General features: G+C 36.5%; 1 protein-coding gene across 1 annotated transcript in view; it reads left to right on the top strand.

Moving 5' to 3' along the window:
- METTL25 (methyltransferase like 25) overlaps window positions 1-23,293 on the top strand; it is a 45,339-nt gene that overhangs the window by 13,341 nt on the left and 8,705 nt on the right. The window contains exons 4-9 of the mRNA XM_041474430.1: window positions 317-949; window positions 3,177-3,321; window positions 12,916-13,010; window positions 15,454-15,483; window positions 16,575-16,648; window positions 18,777-18,870. Coding sequence (XP_041330364.1) covers window positions 317-949; window positions 3,177-3,321; window positions 12,916-13,010; window positions 15,454-15,483; window positions 16,575-16,648; window positions 18,777-18,870 — 1,071 coding nt within the window. The remainder of the gene's footprint in view (window positions 1-316; window positions 950-3,176; window positions 3,322-12,915; window positions 13,011-15,453; window positions 15,484-16,574; window positions 16,649-18,776; window positions 18,871-23,293) is intronic.

Below are 23,293 nucleotides of genomic sequence, written 5' to 3'. Positions count from 1 at the left end.
GGTTTTTTTGGCAGAAAAGAAAGGCCTGTGTCAAAAAATGTACCGCAAGTCTTTACAAGAAACAGGGCATGTGAATTGCATAACACTGCAGTGTCTATTTTCTGGAGCACATCAGTTAAAACTTAATTCTGTGTTTCAAAATCAAAAGGTGGATCAACAAAGCAAAAGAACTAAGTGCATTGAGAAGTATGATGCTAATAAGGTACCTATTCAACCCATGCTTAAATTTTTAGGGAGTAATTTTGCACTTAAAGTGTGCCTTGTTGCTCATTAATATAGCAATTTTCTTTTCCTTTATTTTTTCTCCATTATCTAGGTGATTGATATAGGTTCTGGAAAAGGCTACCTGAGTTCATTTTTGTCCATGCAATATAACTTAAAAGTTTATGGCATTGACTCCTCAAGCTCCAACACAAATGGTGCTCATGAAAGAAATAGAAAATTGAAGAAACACTGGAGAGCATATCAGAGTCGAGGAAAAGAAAGCCTTAAAAGACAGAGTTTGGAAATGGCAAATGACAAGCCAGTGGAAAATGAAATTAATTGTAAAACAATCAATGAAGAACTCTTAAATAATGCCAATAGTCTTCAAAATCAGGGCCAAGTGATTATCCAAGATTTAGTTCCTTCTTGTAGTTTCACAGAAACAGCTACACTCAAAATCAACACAGAAACTGAAGCTGATGTAGTGACTGGGACACAATCTCATGAGACCAAACTTTCTGAAGAGGTTCTTGCTATTCTAAATGTTCTTCCTGTTGATGCTGTGGAAGATTTTTCTTCATCTCATTGTAACTGTGGGGAACCCTGTGAAGAGGAAAAAGTACAAAGAAAAATGACATCTCTCAAGACTAAAGCAAGAAAGTCAAGTGAATCGAACCTGTATTTTCCATTGACCTCTTGCATCACTGCAGAAACAGAACTCAATGACATCATAACAGATCTGGAGGTTATTCTACTCTAAATATTTACTATTTTTAGATTGTCTCTTGTCTTTATATTGCCATTTTAATATGTACATGTTTGCTGAGTGTACATAGAGTACTGTCTCTGGTGGAAATGAATATTCTGGCCCAATAAAGGTTTTTAACCAGGTAGCAGAAGTATGTCTATCAGATGAAGATTGTATTTCTATTTTGATATATGTGTTGGGATTTTTTGAATCAGTCTTCAGAATTTATGAGGGAGATGATAATCAGCTGTCATGGTTAACAGCACATTCAGTTATTTTACAACTGTCATTATAGATAAAATCTAATTATTATGAATTTTTTATCATTTACCAGGTAGATGCATATATTAGGCATTGGAGATTCAATTTTCCTAAAAGTTCTTACTTTTTCAAGTCATATATTTTTATACTTTCATTCATACTGGGAAGGCATAGGAAAATTTATTGTGTATAGTACTCAATATGAAGATTTTGTAAAGAATTATTTTATTTTGACTTTACAGAATTACGTTAAGTTCATTTAGTAATTTACTAGCTGGCAGAGTTTGTGTCTACACAAACTAGCCCAAGTTCAGCTGCTAGTGGCACAAGTCTAGAAACTCTGAGGTTGTATGTTTAGTTTTTATGCCTGAACTAAAATACATTGATTGAGTAGATGCATTCAGTCTTTTGTGAAATGACAAAAACTTTGCTGTGTTCAGTAGTAACCAAACTGTTTTATTCCAGAGTGTAATAATCTGATTTAAGACCATAGGTTTGTGCTGGCCCTGTAACTTGAGCAATACAAGCAGCTGAGTATCTGAGAACATGTGGAACAAGCTCATGTCTGTCTGCAAAAGACACCCTGAGCTGCAGGGTTTGTTGATGAAGCATATGCCTATACATTTGTACAGCTGGATTTTGTATCCTCTTAGTGAGTAATTTGTAAAATGTTAAAGGTGGAAGAAATCCTATATCACTGCCTTTCTTGATATAAAAAAATACTGTCAGGGAACATGAAAGAGGAAAGCAGAAGTTTTACTGTTTCAGACATGAATGCACTATGTAATACAGGTGGGTGAGATAATCAGATAAAATCAGAACAATTATAGAAAGGTATCTCAATTGAGTGACCCTGGCCGAATTTCTTGTTGAAAAGTGAAGGCTCTGGGGAGACCTTCCAGTACCTAAATGGGACCTTACAAGAAGGCTAGAGGGAGAATGTTTAAGAGGGCATGTAATGATATAACAAACCTTAAGATGAAGGAGGGTAGATTTAGCTTAGGTAATACTAAAAGGAAATTATTTACTGTAAGGGTGATGAGACACTGGAAAAAAATTGCCCAAAGAAGTTGTGGATGCCACTAGAAGTGTTGAAGGCCAGGTTGGATGAGGCTTTGAGCAACCTGATGTAGTGGGGAAGGGGGGTTGGAACTAGGTGATCTCCAAGGTCCTTTCCAACCCTAATGACTTTGATTCTATGAGTAATAAATATGTCTAGAATTCAAAGCAACACCGTGTTTGCCATGTGGATCCCAACTAGTAATGTCAGAAGGGAAATATCTTATTAGGAATGCTGAGAAGAGAGAGAATTTTCATGGAGAAATGGAGGTAAAAACAAAGTTGCAGAAAAAAAGAAAGTAGGAAATAGAATGGACAGAAGAGCAGAGCATCTGAAGCTGAAGTTCTTCCTTTGTGCTGTGAAGGAGAGTGCCCATTTGTTGTTGAATAGTAGCAGGCATACTGTGAAACTGTGGGTACTGTTGTTTGGGAAATAACAAAGCTGCTCTTCACCTTACACCTGTATTTAGGAAGTTGGTTTGATTTCGACAGCTTAAACTAGCAGAAATGTCTTAGATAAGTCCTGCCAGTTTTACAGCAAGGAATCTTTACTACGAAAAGTAGCAGTGGTACTAATAACAAGAACAGGAAACCTAGGAAAGACTAGAGAAAATGGTCTGTGCCCAGTAAACATGTAGATGTTTCCTTCCATGCAGCTGTGTTACTCATAGTCTTGAACTTCTGCATCATGGCCAGTTTTCACCATATTTTCTTAGCACTGAAGAGCTTTGATTAGCATTGCAAAATTTTAGAACAGAACAGCAGGAGTCCTCATGGAATTGAGTGTTTCTATCTTACAGCTCACTATTTGCCCCACATTTGCACCACATTGTTTTTATTTGTGCTCTATCAGTTGATGAAGGATGTGATTTATTATTGCCTTTTTTTTTTTTTTTCTTCTTAGGACTGTATGATGGTTGGTCTACATACATGTGGAGATCTTGCTGCAAATACATTACGAATTTTTACTGCCAAGCCTGAAATCAAAGCCGTTTGCAGTGTGGGCTGCTGCTACCATCTGTTGTCAGAACAGTTTGAAAACCAAGAAGGTAATTCTTCTGAGCTTAACTTGTGGCTGCCAGTTTGCATGTTAAGAGTATTATGCCTTTTAATTAATAACCTCCTTGTGTTTATTCCTCTCCAGTGGCTTATTTAGTACTGGTTTGATTTACTTTATGAGGGTCATTCACTCCCAGATGCATTGTTTCTTTTCCATTATGCCAATGTTCCTAATATTTTTACTGAGATTAAGGACATAAGTGCATAGTGTGTTTATATGGTTATAACTACAGCTGGTTTTATTTCATTAACTCACTTATACATGTATAGACTCTTTTAGTCTAGTATGTTTCCATCCTTTTGAAATATTTTGTACCAGATTTTGTCCTCGGCTGTCTGCATGCACCATCCAGTTATGTTATGCTGTACATATACAACGAGCAGAATGACGATTTTTTAATGTAAGGTAATACTCAAAAAAACATTCATCTGGGTGCTGTGCCAGTCTTTGCCCATCATGAAACAGTACATATATAAGAGTTTTTCTTGGGAAGATAACAGGAAGATTATTTGTAGATTCAGAATACAGGCAAATTTTCCTACAAATGGTAAGGAGAGGGTTTCATTTTTGAGAGAAAGTTGGTATTTTTACTTGAAATTGTGTATAATGAAAAATATTTAAGGAACTGGCTTTCCTGAGACAAGTGGTACATAGCTGATGTCTAAATGACCATCTGCTGACATGCTACAACCTGATCATCATATCAGTAAATCTGAAAAAGTTGTGGCTTGGCAAGGTTTACTTCAGCTCTTTCAGGGAACTTCACAGACACAAAGGCACGTGGGATCCAGGTATTGCTCTTTAAGAGTTAGCTGCTTAAATAGTCGCGGCACAGCTCCACACTGACCATGACACATGCTGGCTCTTCCTTGCTTTAATAATCTTTTTGTATTGTTTTTAATTAACTCTGCAACTATTTTAAGAGTTTTTTAAGTGTATTAGTCTTAGTAATTTCAAAATACTTAACCTCACTCCAAATGGATGTGAGCAAAGAAAAAGGAAGTACAATTGAAATTTCTGTGCTACAGAAATGCAGTTAGAGAAAAAATATACAATTACTTTACGTCAGAGTTTTAAGAAATGAAAAAGTTTTCAGGTACTTCTCATTAAGTCTGAGTGTCTGAAACATTTGCTTGTTTCTTATTATTGTAAAGAGGACATGGCTTCCTGTGCTAGCTGTATAGGATTACTTTTTGCAGAGCAGTGCATAAACTCAGACACCACAAAAGGATCAGGCATGAAAACCTTTTCAAAGTTCAAACAAACAGATATATGTACATGGTTAGAAGAGATACTGCAATTTCCTAGTAGTATAAAAATTAAGTCAAATTGCATGTTGAATTGATTTTACTCTGCTTGAAGGACAAAATTATTCTCAAAGAAGAACGTTTGGACAGAACAAAAGGAAATTACAGTATACTTTTTTTTGGGAAAAAAATATATATTTTCCTAGTAGTGCTCCAAATATTTTTATTTTTTTTACTACTACTATGAGAGTGCATATTCTAAAATATATAATGCTATTGCATTCCCCTACTAAGTCATCTACCATATGCCTTGTTCTTAAATGTGCAGTGGAGGGCTAAGAGAACAAGAGTTAAGATTTCTTCAAATGGAAAATGGGAAAGAATTCAGACTGTATCTTGTGTCTGCATTTCCTATGCGTGGACTTCAAACTGACAAAGCCTTCTGGAGGATCCTAGGGGACTCTGTCACTTATCAGATGGCAGTTGGTCCAACAATTCAAACAGTAAACAAACTCCTCTGCGGCTGTTGGAAGCAAGTGGATTTTAATACTGCTTCCAGAATGGACTAAATCATAGCATTTAAGTAGCAAGTAACTTCTGAAGGTCATCTGGACCAGATCATGGCACAAAGCAGGGCCAGCTTAGATCATTTCAGTCAGGGTCTTGTCCATTCATGTTTTGAATATCTCCAAGGACAGTGATTCGGTGGCCCATTTCAGTGTTTGCCCTCACCATGAATTTCTTTTCTTCACATCCATTTGGAGTTTGCAGCTTTTGTGCATTGTCTGTTGTCTTTTTTATTTTGCGCTGCCAAGAATAGTCCAGCTTAATCCTTTTTGTTGTCTTTCCTTTAGGAAAACAGCAGTTAGATCCCTTCTTGACCTTCTCTGCAGCCCTTTAGTGCTTTTATTACCAATAAATTCATTTCAGTCATTATGGTGGGCTGAAGAGCCCAAAGAAGCACTCCAGATACTCTCACAAGTGCTAAAAAGGGAGAATAATCACATCCTTTAATCTTCAGGCTTCACTGTCAAGCTTCAGATTACTATCGATTTTCTACCTATTTTAGAATGCACCTGTCTGAGTCATATCTTTCCATTTTGTCTATAAAGATACTAAACAAAACTTGCTGAAAGACTTCATAAAATGAAGACACACTATGACTCTGCTGTCCCCTAGTTCATGGAGCCAGACACTGCCTCACAGAAGGCTGTAGTTTGTCAGTGCCTGATGAATTCCTGCAAGGTACTGTTAACCTTCTTACTCTTCGTGGGCCTGGGCATGGTTTCCAGGAAAATGTGCTCCATAAACTTGCTGAGACTATCTGAGCTTATTCAGGTGAAGATGAGTGTGGTTTTCACCTGTTTCCTGTAATCAGGATGGACATCACCTGTCAAAGATGATAGAGTATGGTCTTCTTGGGGCACCGGTGGGTTATGTGGTCCTGAAATGCATCCCATCTGGCAGCTGGGATTATACTTCAGCCAGTATAATCTCTGGTGTAGATAGTCCTTTGCTTGCCCAGGCTCTTACACGGAACTCAGGAAAGCTCTAGGCCATCAGTCAGAGATGGCAGAGACATGTAGATGCTTTGTGTGGAGAGACTAGCTTGAATATTGGAAGCAAGTTTAGAGCTACATCTCTGCAGTGACAGATCTTCGTAAGAAGCAAAGAGAATTGTGTAGAATTTGCTGCAACACAGGAAATGACTTACTCATTTGAAATCAGTCCAGTAAACAAGGGCTTGCCTGCGAGGACACAGTGGGAAGTTCTGTTATAAAATAATTGTAGAATATTTTATCTTAACTGAGCAGCCTCAAAGTTTTTCAAAATCTGTTCTTAAAATGTCATTTGTCCCCTTTAAAAGCTTTTTTATTTTTTTGAGGTGTGCACTCTTAAAGTCAAGATTATGGCAAGTCCACCTCAAAGTTCTTGCCCCCAAAGTACCACATTTTCCATCTTTGCTGTTTCTTTAATGTAAAATCAGAGGGTTGTTCTCATAAGCGCAGTTGAATCAGAGGAGCTGTAATGGACTTCTGATTGCCATAAATTGGTATGGCTGGACAGTATGTTCTTTGGCACTTAAGATTTAATACAAGGATCAGTCTTAATTAAGGCCAATGAAAAATCCCTTTTTCACTTCATATTAACTGGAATTAACTGGTATTCATAGGAATAAAATTTACCTGTTATAATGCCTAACATAGTGTTTATAAGTCTGAGGTGTTGAGTTGACAAAATATCAACAAAATGTTACTATGGTGTTTTTGTTGGACTACTGAATTACCTTGGTTATCACAAGTTTGAGATCTTTTTTTGTTTCTGAGATGACTTCAGGGAATAATGCATTACATTTCTCACACACTCTAAAAATAGTACAGATATTGCAAGATTGGCTGATTTAGTTTGCTGTTGGGCCTGGTGTGAATACTTTGTGAGCCTTTCTGATGAAAGTAGGTGCCAGCAGTCACAATCTTGAATAATAATGCAATCAGTATATAGTGTCCTTCTGTGTCTCTAAATAAGCTGAATTCATCTGGAAATTTTTGTAATGGGACCACATTTCCAATTATGCTGGGAATAATTTTGAATTGTTAAGATCATGAAAGCCTTTGCTTTGATTTATTAGTGTCTAAAGCAACCAAGAGATGCTGTGTAACATCAAATTTCAACTCAATCTTTAAAAGTTGAAGCCAATTCTTTTAACACCTGTCTTCAAATTTCACTGCTGTTACAAGCAGTATGAAATTCTAAGTTTCAGTTAATAAGGAATAATATGACAGCTCTCGGAAAATTCGAAGTAGTTTTACTTTGGCTCTCTAAGGAGAATTGTCTGTTTATATAGAGATTCTTGTATGGATAAAATATATGTAGCCATTAGTATAATTGATTCCTTTGGGGGTTTTCTTCTCTGTTACTGCAATGGATAGTCAATTACATCCGAGTAGAAAGGATTTTACTATTTATCAGAGACATTTTACATAAACCTATTTACATAGTGAGCCATTATGTCAGTTTTTCTGGGGAAAAAAATCAGTTTGCTAGTGATTTTTAGGTTCAAATGAACTCTGTGTCTCTGTTCAGGAGATATTCTTATGATTTTTGGGAGCTGTTTTATCTTACATTCAGCTAACACATTTTTGGGGCAATGTACCAGCTGGTCAATGATTATCCATAAACAGAGAAGAACTGAAAATTTAACATATTTTGAAAAAATTTTACTTTCCTTGTAAAGGGGTTTGGGTTTCTGTGTTCTGATTCTCTTCTTTCCATCCTCCATACCACCAAATACATCAGCACCATTCTAGAAACCAGTGAAATTCTTCAGTATTACATCCTCTGTTTTGAGGAAAAAACACATGAATGTTGCTTTTGCTCTGGAGCTACTGTTAAGACCCACCACAGAGATGGGGTAACTGAGATTATTTTTAATATATCCCTTGGGGCAGATTAGAGTGAAACAAATGGCAGGTATATATATAAGTGTGTGTGTGTGTGTGTGTAGGTATATATATTTTAGAACAATTTGGTTGCAACAGAAATATAGGCGTTTCAGTTATTATCTATAGTAATATGACATTGTAAAAGCATGAAAATATCACTGAAGAAAATATATGAGGAAGAGAAAGGAAAGATTAGAGCAGCTAGCAGAGAGGAAAGATATCACCACCCATTATTTTTGCACTTCGGGAGCACTTTGCACTTCAGATGTCCATTGGTTGAAGTGATGGTCACAGTCTTGATCCATCAGGGGTGGGGGAAGCCATGAAACCAACACTTCAGGGGCTAATAAAGGCTCAGGTTCAGGTGGAAATATCCAGTGGAGGGAAGTTTTAACTCTTCAGATCATGTGCAGTCCTCAGCACACATGGTCACAGCCCCAAGCCTTACAGAGTTCAAGAAGTGATTTGGGCAATGCTCTTGGGCACATGCTGTGATCCTGGGGGATGGGGCTGTGCAGGGCTAAGAGGTGATCTTGATGATCCTTTGGGTCCCTTCCCAGCATATTCCCAGCATATTCTTTGATTCTGCAATTTGAAATAAGAGACAGGTGTAGTTGTACAGATACTTTCAGTGATAGCTATCTGATAGAAGCTCTTTTTGAGGTTGGCTTAAGTATGACAAAATATAAACTCCAGATTGTGTAAGGATTTACAAAGTCAGGTCACTCTGGGTAGAGGAGTTCTAAAGCCCTCCAGGAAGCTGGGGAAAGCAGCTTCTTAATAAGGCACTCTGGAAGAAGTCAGCAAAGCTTTTGCAGAATAAACTTTGACTATTAAAAGCTATTGAACATCATTAAGGGAACAAAAGGGCTGCAAAGGGTAGTCAAAATTCACATACCAAATTTTATCAGACTTGTGAAACATGGGAAAGCCTTGATTCAGAGGACAAATACTACAAAACTGAATTTTCTAAAGGATTACTTACACAAACATAATGGCTTCGTATCAATCTGTTCCACTCAAATATAAAAGATTACTCACTGTTTCAGGGTATTAGAGTACAGACGATTTATGTGTAGCCTAGGTATATTTTCAAAGATATTCCACAGCCAATGTCTTAAAATAGTTACCACTGATACCATGGCAACACAGGAAAACACTTCCAAGCAACAGATCAAAAAGCTTAATTTCCTTCCCAAGGCATCTTTAGATATTGCTGCATAGGGAACCTTTCCATGTATTTGTGACACAGCTAACTAGTCACTAAACCCCAGATGTTTTCTATAAAAATTAGTTTTGAAAAAAATAGGAAACTTGAAAAAAATACTAACAAGGTAAGCTTTACAGATGTTAAATGGAAGTATTACCTATTGAAGTTATTATGGTATTTTTCATTAATTAATGTAGCAAAAATATATTAAAACCTGAAACCATCTTACATTTGTATTTTTCTCAGTGTGTACAAAGTATGAGGTTAGAATTGAGAATGCCAAAGTTTTAATGCACATAATTAAAACATACTCTAGGTTTGGGTTTTGGAAATTATTTTGGTGACAGCTGATTCTGTTTCCTGGAATTAGAGAGCATTTTTCTTCCCCACTGGCCTCTGCTTCCCCCAGCAAAATCCTCATTAGTCAGGGGACTTTTTTTGGAAAGTACAAATTCAAGGAACAGTGAATTATATGGCCAAGGAAGATTTAGTCTTTTCCGTGAAGAAAAAAGGCAGTTTAGTCATTATCTATTTTTTTTGTCTATTATATATATGTCTATAATATATATTATATATATGTCTATTTATATAGCTATTTTTTTTATTTTTTCTACTTCTACAGAAGTAGACTGAAAATCCGCAATGTTGTGGAAGATAGAGGCTATGGAGGATCTGAAAAAGGTTATTTATGTTTTAGTACTACTTTGATGAAGTTGACAATATATGCAAGGCAACAAAGTAGGGTGTATGTGAAAAAAAAATGAGGAGGGTAATAAAGATTAATTTCCACTGAAAAATCTCAGAAGAAAAAATGCCATTTCAATCCATTGAATTGATAATCAGCCAAAAGCAGCCATTGGGTTTAGGGCTGGGGCCCAGAGATTCTGACAAAGCCTACAGCTCCAGGGACGCCAGGGGTGGAAAAGGCGTGCTAAGGGGAACACAATGCTACACCAAAATTGCTGTCCCCACCCCTTTCTGATCTGGCTCATCCCATGGAACTTAAGTCAGGCTTATTTTTCCCAATAACATTAAAGCTTGTTGGTCCTCTTGTTTTATAATGACCATATTTTACTGTAAAGCTTTGTGAAGTAAAATTTGAATATTAGTACACTAAAAATTGTAGTATTATTCTTAGAGATGAAAATCTATGGATGGCCTAATATTAAAGGCATTGGAGAAGCTTGTCCCATTCTCTTGAACTTCCTTATCATCATATTTGCACATACACAGTTGGCAACTGTGAAAAGGATTTTACCTTTATCTTACTTGTATTGCCTTGTACTTTTTATAATAAATATCATATCAATAAAAAATATGCTGATGTTTTGTTGTGATATTTGCCGCATTTTAATAAATGTGTGATTCAGTGTTTTTCAGAGGTTAGGTTAGAGGTAAAGTCCTTGCTATTTAACTAATATCTTCTAATATTAAACACCAGTATAGCTTCAGTTCAGCTCATCGAATGATTACCTACAATTTTCCATTTTATTTACTGTTCATAAAAGGAATTCTGTCTGATTGACTACTCTGTACTGAATTAAACGTGGTTGCTTCATGCGCTGTTGGACACTTGAGTTGTTTCCTGTGAAATGTTCCATGGAATGCTTAAAATATAATTAAAATGTTTCTTGAATATTTTTTGAGATTTATACAGTTTAGAACAGCTGTTGTGTTCTTAGATAGAAGCACAATAAGGTATTTGGTTAGCTATATAATATTAAGTATATCTGAAATTGTTGTAGACATTAAAAAAAATTCTTGTTTTTTTTTTAAATGTAGCTTGTAAATATATGAACTTTATAGCAATATGTTAATCCTAAAAATTTTAAGTGTGCTTGAGAGCAGACTTGATGTGAAAAACTTAAAGATATGTTGTAGATGTGTGGTCAACTTTTGATATGTACAAAAAATTTCTTTCTAACTTAAAGCATTAGTTTCCCTCTCTTTTTCTCCTACTTTACAGTTTCAATAATTTAAATGAAGATGATGCTTTGACTGATAATCTTTTCCAAAGATTATCTGAATTATGCATGAATACAGTTCACTGATATTGAGATTGTATCTGACAGGGTAGTAAGTTTAACTTGAATGAATGATTAGTTTGCCTAGAGGCCAGGGTATAAATTGGAAGAGATTTGCTTGAAAAGATCAAGGATTTAATCTTTCAAACTCGGCTTGCAAATTTTTATTTTTAAATATTTTAACAATGATATTAGAAAGACATATTAGTGAGAATCATACTATAGGAACCATGTCAGTCATTGTTTTCTTGCACTCAATAAGTTCTTACTGCCATCCCTGCAGCAGAAATATCCATGTATTCCATGTACTCCATAATTAGACTTGAAGTTAATTAATATTTTAGAACTTGTCATGAGGCACTTATAAATTCTTAGTACATTCCTAGTGCTGAAACCACTTGCAATCTGTTTGGCCAAATTTCATCTTTATTTCTAAAAAATCTTCTTTCTCCTTCTGCTAATAATGCTGATAATTAAAATCCTATCTTGAATCAGAGTTCTCAAACCAGTATTCAGCCCCTAAGAGCCTCTGGCATTCCTCAGGGTTGAAAGGAGAGCAAAGTGTGAAGTTGCCTGCAGAGGTTCTTGCCTGCTTGTTGTTACTCTCTGGTGGTCAGCTGCACGTCTGCCAGAAAGCCAAAGGCTTTCCCTACCTCCCATGACTTGTGGGGAGGGTTCTTTATAGTTGTGGGGTTTTTTTTCTTTGCTTAACTTTTATGGAGTGAATTCTACTTATATGTATATATCTCTGACTGTTGGTAAATTTTCTGCTGTCCCCTCTTTTTAACCCCATTACATGATTTATTCTGAAATATGCCCTAGTCATATGTGCTAAAAAGCCAGGATCTCGGCCAATTTGTGGGGGTTTTTTTGTTTTGTTTTGGTTTTTTTTTTTAAGAAAGCAGTAAATCTTATTCACTATTCTAAAAATCAGCTGACAATGTGTTAATGAAAACTCTAAACATTTAGAGTTTGTGTGTACATTTAGACGTGACTATTAAGAACATCGATAAAGTAATCTCTGTACCAGTTTTCCCACATTTGCATTAGTGCTAAACATGAATAATTGTCTTGTTATTCAAAACACAAATGATACTGAAACTGAGCACAGATTGTGATGCAAATGCTTCTTGGTGTTTTGAAGAAACAACAAGAGCCTTTGCAGCTGCTCTTTTCTGGAAAACAAACATTCTGCCTTAGAGCAGAATGTTGTTTCAGAACTAGAATAAACAAATACATATTGTTCTGTGTGAAGTTTGAAAGATGTTTGGGATAGAATAAGATGACAATGAGAAGTGGTACTGAAGCCCTGCTGCATGGAATTACTGCTTGGCCTGCATCTTGTGATTCATGGTGTGGTGTAGGTTGCCATGAGTATTTGCAAACTTTTCTCTTGTCCCTTTGACTGTTTTTTCAGTGGATTTTTGTAAAGGACAGTCACTTAAAATTGTTTTGGAAAATGTGAAATTATCAGAAATTCAGCATAAACCAAGAACATCTGTTACAGGAAAACATGTTTTTTGTAGCACCACCACAAGTTTTGGTACTGTATGAGAACAGTTAAGTGTTTCTACTACATTACCTACTGTTCATCTTGCTCAATCCATTGTGTATTCTGTAAGAGGAAAAGCTGTGCCTTTTTTTCCCTCCATATTGCAGAATGCCACGATCAAGTCTGGGGATTTCCCATGTGTCAGTACTTGAAGGACAAAGGCTGGTGCTGTGGTCGCAATGCTAGGATGTCAGCATGCTTGGTATGATTCCTCTTCCTTTCTTTTCCTACTGAGAGCTTTGTCCAGATGTTACAGGATTCGTTGTTTTTGGCTTCTGATTCTGAAGCCATGACTTTAATCCAAGAATATACAGGATAACATCATTAATGTTGTAAGCATGATGAATTCTATCTAAAAAAAATAGTATTGACCTTCCAACTTTATATATTTTATACTTGCTGAAGGCATGAAAAAATGAGTATTGATAGAAATATATTTTAAGAGTGGACAGAAAGGCCAAAACTTTGCTGAAACCTAAACAAGGTAACCCCTCAGGATAATAGTTCTTGGCCAAGGACTTAGGGAGAAACAAGGTAATTGTAGAAGGATTGCAATCAGTAACTCCCTCAAAGCCTTCGTGATTCATCATATTGAATGTTCTAGCTGTTTAAAACCTGAACAACCCTGCCTAATCTAAAAACTAGAGGAGCTTTTAAAATCCATGTAGTTTCAGAGTCTGGAAATGTCTTTTGAACATTGCACCAAGAGATGAAGTACTTTTAAAGACTTAGCCTCAGCAAGATATGATGATAAGCTGTTGTCTAATTTGAAAAAACAGATAGGTACTGAAAATTTTGACCACTGTTTCAGTTAGAAACCACTATTCCTTCCCTCTATTAATTTTTAATTTATGGTATCCAGATAAATGACATTAGGTTCTGGCTAGGCTCTACTGCTAGCTCTGTACCTTCATTACAGAGAAGGGTATAGACTAAAGACTCAGTGTGGACTAATGTATTGAGGTTATGTAAACTTGAACTACCATGATAATTAAATGCTGTCAGGAGAAAATATAGGAGGACAGTTGTTTAGGATCCATAAGGCTTAAATGTGTTACCTTTGGCAAAGTAAAGGAAAAGAATTGTTCATTTTAGAGATGTAGCTGTAAAACTCAGCAGAAGTTCTTTCTAAAGGGATTTGCCTTTTCTCTTTTTCTTGTCAGTGTCATACAATACCAGTCCTTCCTCAGCTGACACATTAGCTGTTTCCTATTTCATTTCTTTTGGAAAGAAAAAGGTTGGGCTGTTTTTCAGTAGTGATAGGAAGATAAATTTTAAAAGCAAATGACCCCCAAGAGAGTACTGATCTTGCTTCATATATCTATTTTAGATTTCTCACAAATCACAGAAATTTGGCAATTAAAAACTTTTTGTCTGAGCATTCACAGAAGGCAAAGAGTTCTCCTGTATAACTAGATACCTCTCCTGTTATGTTTGTAATTGTCTATATGCATTTGTCATGACTAGGATTTTCCTTGCCATGTAGGATGTACAAGGGAGCCAGCACAGAGCCACTAAGCACCCACATTTCTTGGGCTACTGGCTGGTTAGCAGAAAGCCTGCTGAGCAGTGACACTCAGAGTTCAGATTGGTTGAATTGCCAAGGGCCAGAGGTGTTGGGCAAGAGTTCCAGCTTCAGAGCCTTACAATATGTCTTGGAACCCGTATCCATCTCCTCGGCAGCAGCAGATAGATGCTGCTATGAGAGCTTACGCAGCAAAAGGCAAACCTGATAGTTGGCCAAAGCCATGAATGGAGGAACTGCAGCTGTGTGGACTGTGTTTGAAGAACAGTGTGAAATATAAGATCAGTTCCACAACAAGGAGAAGGAGGAGGAGGAACAGGCAGTCTCATTTACTGTAGTGAAGTTTGGGAGTAAAGGTGACAATAATCTGTAAATGATGAGGCATTTTTTGTTTGCTGCCTAATTGGATGTAGTATCAGATAATCAGATACTGAGGTTTTGTCTTCATTTCTGCTGTGATCTTTAAAACTCTGTTGAAATTTTTGTGGGCACACTATCTTTTCAACTGTGAAAGAGTATTACATGCTTCTAAATATTTGTTGTTCTTTGTCACAATGCATGACAAAAATCAAGTAGTCTCACATCTACATCAGCATTTATAGTATGAAGACCCTAGTGAAAAATAATGCACAGTATTTTAAACTGCAGTCTCTCTGAAGTTACTTTATTTGCCTGTATATCAGCAGTTCAATTCATCTGAGTACTAGTGATTAATATTGTCCATTGAACTAGTATTTACTTTTAAATAATTAGATATGCAAAGTGAATTATTTGTACTTCAGTAGAAATAGATTCAAGAAAAATGCATTTGCTTTTAGCACTTTCACAGAAAGTAATCCTCTGAAATTCTTGTACAATAGAAAGAAAAACAAGCAAATTTTCCATGTATATATTTCCTCACAGTTGGATGTCATTGCTTCTCCTATAAATAAACCAAAATAACAGGAGTAGCTGCTTATGAGTGCCTAAAGGTATTAACACTTTAAAGTGTGCAAGCGCATGTTGTGTCACACCATTAATCTTTTAAAATGTCATCTCCTCTGACTTTTATACAATGTGTTTATAAAATGTTATGATAAAGAATAAACATATCAGCAATTTAATTCCTTGACTCTTAAAGGCTTTGGAGAGAGTTGCAGTTGGCCAAATGGTAAGTAATACTGTTTATTTTAGCCATTCTGAGATAAAATGTGTTTTTTCCCCTTGAATGTTCTTAATCCATGGCCTTTTATTGAACTTCTGCATATCTGGAGTCTGAAATACTGGCCTACGCTGTGTCAAATCCTGATAGATAGCATGTGTCATCACGAAATCACATTTTTATTGCTGTGCTTGTACTTAATGAATCTGTTTTCTTTTTACAATTAAGAGTCTGAGAAAAAAAAGCACAGCTTAAAATTTAAGGCATTAAACTACCCTTCCTAACTTCCTTTGCTATCTTTCAGCTAATGCATAAATTCAGCGCAAATGTCCTTCTGATATCCCTGGTTTGGATCACTCTATCCCAGTGTTTTATCAACGAATGTAAAAATAGACATTGTTATGACAAAAGCTTGAACCTGTTAGAAACATTGTCATTCTCATTTTTAATCCCTGTATATTTTTTCCCTGTGAATATTTTGATTTATTGTTGTGCAAGATATCCTTAAGGGATGGTGGGCACCAACTATGCAAGTATTTGAAAGGCCAGGCTGAGAGACTTCTTTCCATATTCAATAAGCCTACTGACCCCAGCAGTCTTTTTCTATGTATTTTTAATTGGCCATCATTAACTGGTTTTATGTAAACATATTTTCCATAGACAAATATATGAAATTCTTAGCTTTTTTTTTTTTTAGCATAGTACTTTCTACATGGTTCAGACTACAGTCTGACCGCAGATGATTCAGCTAGGTAATTGCTCCTTTTGTCTTCAAAACAACTTAGATAATTGTTGTTTATTTTGCATATTAGAATTCAGATCATGAACAGTGCATTTTCCTCTGTTTTCTTTTTTTCCATCCAGAGAGTCCGAGTTTGTTTTTTTTCCTTCTTGCATTTATGGTTATGTTAAAATCTGACTTAAAAACATAATCTTAACTGGATGCAAGAACATTAGTAAATTATCCTCTTAAATCTGGTATGACTGATCGTAAAGTATATAACTCAATAAATAATTAGGGAAGCCAATACTGGTTTTGTTACTCTGATCTTAATTTCAGTGCCAATTTTAAATCCTTGCTGTTGTAAAATTTTTTGCAGCTGCCTACAGAATCATTGTTTTATCGAGCTGTTCTTCAGGTTATTATAGAAGAAATTTATGGTGTCACCAAAAGGTAGGAAGCTCTGAATTCACAGAATACCAGCCAAAGATTGATTTGATTCTCTTCCACCTCTGTGATGTAGAGAAACTGTTTTGGAAAGCTAAATGACGTAGGAATCAGTCTCATCACATTGTATATACACATCAGTATTAAAATGCAAGATAGATTGGCTCATCCTCAATCCACATCACAAATGTATTGCCCTTCCTTTGCCTGTAGCTGAAATAGGTCCTCTTTGGTACTGGGTACATGGGTAAAGCATATCTTCACCTGAGAACACTCAGCAAATGCACTGAAAAGTCAGAGCAGTCCTGGGCTACCCTGTCATGCAGAAGTCCTGGCAGCTTTGATACTGCAGATGGAAAAAGGTATTCCTGTTTGTCCTGAGAAAAACTGCTGACAGCCTGATGGCCATCATGGCTCTCAAGAGCTACTCACTGCCTGTGCCTACACTGGCAAATTCTGCTTCCTTGTAGAAATGGGATTTGGAGAGCTGCTGATTTTAGAGGACCTGACATCTACATTTATACTCTTCTGGGGTTGCAGGTGGATTAGATTTTATCTTATTCTGTGGGATGTATGCCTGTTAGCACTTGGAGCACATTCAGAAGCACACCTTCCAGTTTAATTCAGTTTGAAAATAACCCATTTTTTGAGCTCTGATACTATTTCATGGTGTGAGCCAAGGCATGAGAGGTGGGAAAAACCAGAAAATTCACTTCAGAAGTATACTCCTGATCTAAAATAAGTGCTAATGCAAATACCCCTAAAACTTTTGCTGGAAAAAAGTAAGCTTTTGAAGCTTACCCTTCAGAAGGTCAAATTCCTGAAAGAAGAAATGCTTCTTTATTTTAAAATTGCATAAAATATCACACAAAAAGTCATGGCTGCTAAATTGCAAAGAAAAGAAAAACTGTGAGGTACATTTTTCAAGTTTTGAAGGAAGTATAATTTGGAGGAAATAATTAAGATTATATGTCTGTAATGAACACAATGGCTACCTTGGAAAGACTTTTCTCCCCCCCCATTTTATTTTTTTTTTTTTGTGAGCAAGATGTTAAATGCCCATCCTCCTAAGAATGATGTAACAACATAATCATTAACTGATTCTCAGTCTGCATCAGCCTAAATGTTAAGGTGCATTTGAATATTAAATATGACAGTAGAAATTATTCTCAATGAGTGAGGGTCCTTGACAGCTAAACGGCATTAGAACTGCCACTGAGTGAAATCTTTTGAAATCTTTCTGTTGACTTCAGATGTTCATTCTGAGTTTTAGTTAAGGAGATAGGTTTTACTAAGAATAAAGAGGGAGAAGAGCTTTAAGATACTTCTATTCAGTTTTTCACTGGGAGGATTTGGGGAGAGTGTGTTTCTTGTTAAGTAATTCAGTAGCTGAAAATTCTGTACCTGAATATTTAACTCCTACTCTAGAAGAGAAATAATGTTAGACTCAGTCAAGAAAGTGAATTCAGACTTAAAAAAAACATTGTGTGTTGTTTCTCCAAGATATTTTAAGCACAGAGAAGAGAGCAAATATGAGTGGTCTGGTAGGATTCATTCTTTCTATATTTTTTTAAGTTTTTATACATTATTTTAGCATATTTTTTGAGACAACACACATTTTCATCTGGCTTGAAGTGCAAGCTATTGAGTTGTGAATAGGACAGAATTCTGGCATCATTTAGTGCAATAAAAATGGAAAGGATAAGAACACCAGGTAACCAGCAAAATTGGCATTTGTTCAGTCCAGTGGTTGCTGTTAAGTAAATTACAGTGGCATCATGGTACATTATGGAAGTAATGTAGAAGTGTAGAAGGAAATGTCTGTCATTGGAAATAATAATTTTGTCATTCATATAAGGAAATAAAAATGTTAGTAAAGAAATTAAAAAGAAACTTCAACTGTCTTTCCAAATTTCAGGTAAAATAATAACTGAATTATAAGCATAATACAATTACACAGTTGCTGTGTCTAGAAGCTACTTCAAGTATTAGCTAGATTGTTTTAAGTGGAAGGGGGGAAAAGAAAAGTTGTTACTAACTTGTCGCCATCCAACTGATTTATTTCTCCTGTTATAAATATCTGAATTTTGTTGTTGGATGTATAAAAACCTACAACTCAGTACTGTATTTGCAGTGATCGACATGTTGGAAAAACCTTCTCCAAATCATCCTCCTTCATAGATTATGTCAGACGGTCTCTGAAAAAGCTGGAACTGGATGATTCAAAGGTGAGGCACTAATTAGTGACTATTTGAAATTGTTATATGCATATAGTTTCTTAAATCAGCACTACAATGCAATGTTTGAGCCATTGAGTTGATGTATGTCGTATATTGCTGTATGAATATTATATTTGAAGACTTAATACTTTTAAATTAGTAAATGTTAAGGAAACAGGTGAAGATTTGAAATCACCTTATTAGAGAAAAAGAAATAAAGTAGAGATTTAAAATAATTTTGAGGTTTTATTTATGTTCTTGAGTATCTTGTCTTAGTCTTAATCCTACAACTGCTCAATTGGTCAACAGATGGCAACATAGCATTAGGCATGGAATATGACTGTGTGGAGATCAGAACCATGTTGTGAGAGCAAGTTGTGCAAAGGAGACACTAGACAGTACTAGACAGATTGTTAACAAATGAAGTACAATCAAAGGAAAAGTGGGAGTGGCAAGCATGTAAAATATTTAAGGTAAATGTTGTTGCAGTCTTTGGTAATGTTTAAAACCTGTAGTCAAAATGTCAAATCACTTAAAATTTGCCAGGCACATCAAAGCATGAGCTAGGAAAAACAGGCAAAACTAAATAAGCGAGTAAATTCAAATGACATTGGAATCATCCTGACAGCATAAGAAAAGGCCTGAAGTGTGCTGTATTTTAAAAAGATTATATATAATTCTGTAATTAGCAAATCACATCTAGAGAATGTAGTTACCTGTTTGCTTTTCTGTATGAATAGGTGCTAACAAGATGCATTCACCCCAGCTAGAAATAAAATTATGTCTATGTCTTTCTTCATGGGTGTACAGTCACCCAAAAGCAATAGTGGTCTGTTTGTTTTCTTTAAAACCAGTAAGCATAGAAAGTTTGTGTCAAGAGGTCTGATTTTAGATATGTTGCCTTTTGCTAAGAAGAATCTGGACAAATGCAAGTTACCCTGAGACAAAGATGTCTGTCAACACTACTTCAAGCTGCACATTTATGTGGTTGCTAAAGACCTGATTCAAATAAATGCTTACTTTTGCTCATGTTTCTCCTCATTTTATGTGCAGCTGGCTGCATACTGAAGACTGGATTTTATGCTGATATAAACAATATTATTTTTTATTTCCCAGCTATATTGAAATCTGCAGCAGCAGAAAACCAGTGCTATTTTGATACTACTGAGAGGAAAGTTGTTTCTGCTCCCTTAACAGTGGTTCTGACCCTGCAGTTTTCATGGTGGAGTCAGCACTGTATCTACACAGTATTGGAGAATGTGTTAAATGCCTCTCTTCAGAAAAAAAAATACTTACATAGCTAGAAATGTGATGAAGCCTAAACATTTGCTCTGAAAGACAACAAAATCAAAGAGAAATTTATGTGGAATTTGGGTTTTTAGCTCTATTTAGAAATGAACAAAAGCGCAGCTGTACTGCATAGACCAGATCTCTACTTTGTCTCTGGCAGTGGACAAAAACTGATGCATTGGGAAGAATGGTGGGAGCAAGCATATATGAAGCACACTTCCAAATTAATCAAAAATGTCCTTGTCATTGACCAAAAAAAAAAAAGGCAATCATATTCTTAATGCATAAATTTATTTAGATTATATTTAAAAAGCGGCTAAAACTTAGTGACATTGTGTAATACAACCAGAGAACTATGAGAAAAAATTCTTTCCATATGGGTCTCTGTTTCACATGTGCAAAGATATTTTCTAAAATACAGAAGTCAAGAAACTGAGTCTCCAGTCTTTCACTAGGCTTATCAGAATATTAAAAAGAATTTCATCTCTGTATGATAATAAAATTACTGGAAAGGAAAATAGAAGTGTAGAGGCACTGTTTCTAGGAGTCCCTGCCAGGGTTTGGTAGCTTGTCATGTATGGTAAAATCTTGCATGGTTTTTATCACTGAAGCTGAATCTGTACTGTGGGATGTAAACACTCTTCCAAACTTAATGGTTCATGATAAGCCTCACAGCTGCTTCCTTTATACACACCAATACCTCTGTTTCTGATCAAAAGGTAGCCCTGGGGCAATCCAATCAATTGTGGAGGCAGGATAAAGAGTACAGGTATATAAAACAGCTAACCTGCCTTGATACTCATTTTTGTGAGTGTGTGCTTTTTGCTCAATATTACACTGATGAAGACTTATCAGATATAATTCATATACTAAGGCTTTTTTTGACTGTTGATTTTAAGTAAAGATAAGTAATTAAATCTTTCCAATAATTCATGTGAAGAATGGTGTCTTTCCTTTGCGAAACAGATATGAAGTTTTTAGTTATGTGAAGCAAGAATTAGACTCTTTATGAAAACAGTCTCAGTCAGAAATGAGTTACAGTGAGACAACATAGTAAAACAGTTTCTCTACAAAAAAAAAAAAAAAAAGGGCATTTATCAATAACCTAGTGCCACTCATGTTAAGAATTACTGTTCAAGGATTGAAGTTTTGTATTAAAGTGAGTCAAAATAATTTCCTCCATTCATGGTGTTTCTTTTTAGTGTGGGAGAGCCTGTCAATTAAACACCTAGATGCAAATGAAATCCTTTTTTCTACCTTGGTACAGGACCATTCCCTTAATGCTTTTTCTTCACCTCAGTAGTAAAAATAAGGTATAAACCATGACTGCTGAATTTCTGACAAAACATTCTCATTCTGTGAGGGCAGGGAAAGGTCTTTTAGTGTGAGCATGCTGCTTCACAGGTATGGTTATATTGCTTATAGCTTCAGAATTAATGGAATTGCTCTCTGGGCCATGAATCATGAAATCATAGAAGGGATGTTAATGATCATCCAGTTCCAACCCCCCTGCTGTGGGCAGGAACACCTTTCACGAGGCCAGGTTGCCGAAAGCTCCATCCAACCTGGCTTTGAAGATTGCAAGGAATGGGGCATCCAGAGTTTCTCTGCACAGCCTGTGCCATGTCTCACCACCCCCATAGTGAAGAATTTTTTCCTTATGTAATCTAAACCTATCCTCATTCATTTTAAAGGCATTTCCCCTTGTCCTGTCGCTACAGGACTTTGTGAAAAGTCCCTCTCCACCTCTCTTGTAGGTCCCCTTTTGGTACTGGAAGGTGCTTTAATATCTCCTTGGAGCCTTCATTTCTCCAGGCTGCACAGCCCCAACACTCTTAGCCTGCTGGCCACAAATCTTTTAGTGTGGCTATTCGGCAAATTCCTTAGCACTGAGTGGTCTCCAGTTTAGAGACGAGGATGTCATGTGGGATAGCGTGAAATGTTTTGCACAAGTCCAGGTAATGAGCAAGTCAGTTGCTCTTTCCTTATCGACCAGTGCTGTAACCCCATCATAGAAGGCCACCAGATTTGAAGGCACAATTTGCCATTAGTGACCATGTTAGCTGTCACCAGTCACCTCTTTATTTTCTCTGCATCTTAGCATAGTTTTCAGGAGGATCTGATGCATGATCTTAGGCATCAAGGTGAAACTGACTGACCTGTAGTTCCTCAAGCCTTCAGTTTTGTTTCCTTTTTGAAAATGAGATATGATTATGTTCCCCATTTTCCATGGGAACTTTACTAGGCTGACATGACTTCTCAAATACGTTGGATAGTGTCTTAGCAACTTCATCTGCCAGTTCCTTCAGGACCTACAGATGTACCTCATCAGGTCCTATAGACTTGTGCATCTTCAGGTCCCTAGGATGTTCTTGAGCCTGTTCTTCTCCTACAGTGAGCAGTTCTTCATTTAGTCAGTCCCTGCCTTTGTCTTCTGCAGCTCAAGTGGTGTGTCTGAAACACTTGCTGGTGAAGACTCAGTCAAAAAAAGTTGTTGAGTATCTCAGCATTCTCTGTAAGTTGTGTAACCAGTCTTCTGTTCTGGAGAGTGTGCACATGTACCTATAGAAGCTTTTCTTGTTGCTCTTGATGTCAGTCAGGTTTAATTCTATGAGAGCTTTATCTTTCCTAACATGATCCCTGGGTGCTTTGACAATATCTCTGTATTCCTCCCCTGCTACCTATCCTTGCTTCCACTCTTGGTAGCCTCCTTTTTTGTTGTTTAGTTTGGCCAGAAGGTCATTGCTCCTCTGTGCTGACCTCATGGTATTTTTGCCTGACTTCCTCATTAAGCTTGGAGTATTAACCATCTGTCATGGGCCTCTTTTCCCTCCAGGACTTTATGCCATGGTACTCTGTCAGGCTGGTCTCCTGAAGTCCAGGAGAATGAGTGCTCTTCTCGCTGCCCCAAGGACCTTGAATTCCACCATTTCATGGTCACTGCGGTCAGGGCTTCCCCTTGAGATTCACATTCCCCACCAGGCATTCCCTATTGGTGAGAATTGAGAGCATTGGCTCCCCTATCTCATGGGAAGGAAATACTCATCAGTGCATCCCAGGAACCTCCTGGGTTGCTTATGCCCTGCTGTGTTGTCCCTCCAACAGATACTGGTGTGGTTGAAGTGCCCCATGAGGACAAGGG

The sequence above is a fragment of the Pyrgilauda ruficollis genome, unplaced genomic scaffold (assembly GCF_017590135.1).
Source record: "Pyrgilauda ruficollis isolate IOZ18807 unplaced genomic scaffold, ASM1759013v1 scaffold32, whole genome shotgun sequence".
Taxonomy (NCBI): Eukaryota; Metazoa; Chordata; class Aves; order Passeriformes; family Passeridae; genus Pyrgilauda; species Pyrgilauda ruficollis.
This window is presented reverse-complemented; position numbering and strand designations above follow the sequence as displayed.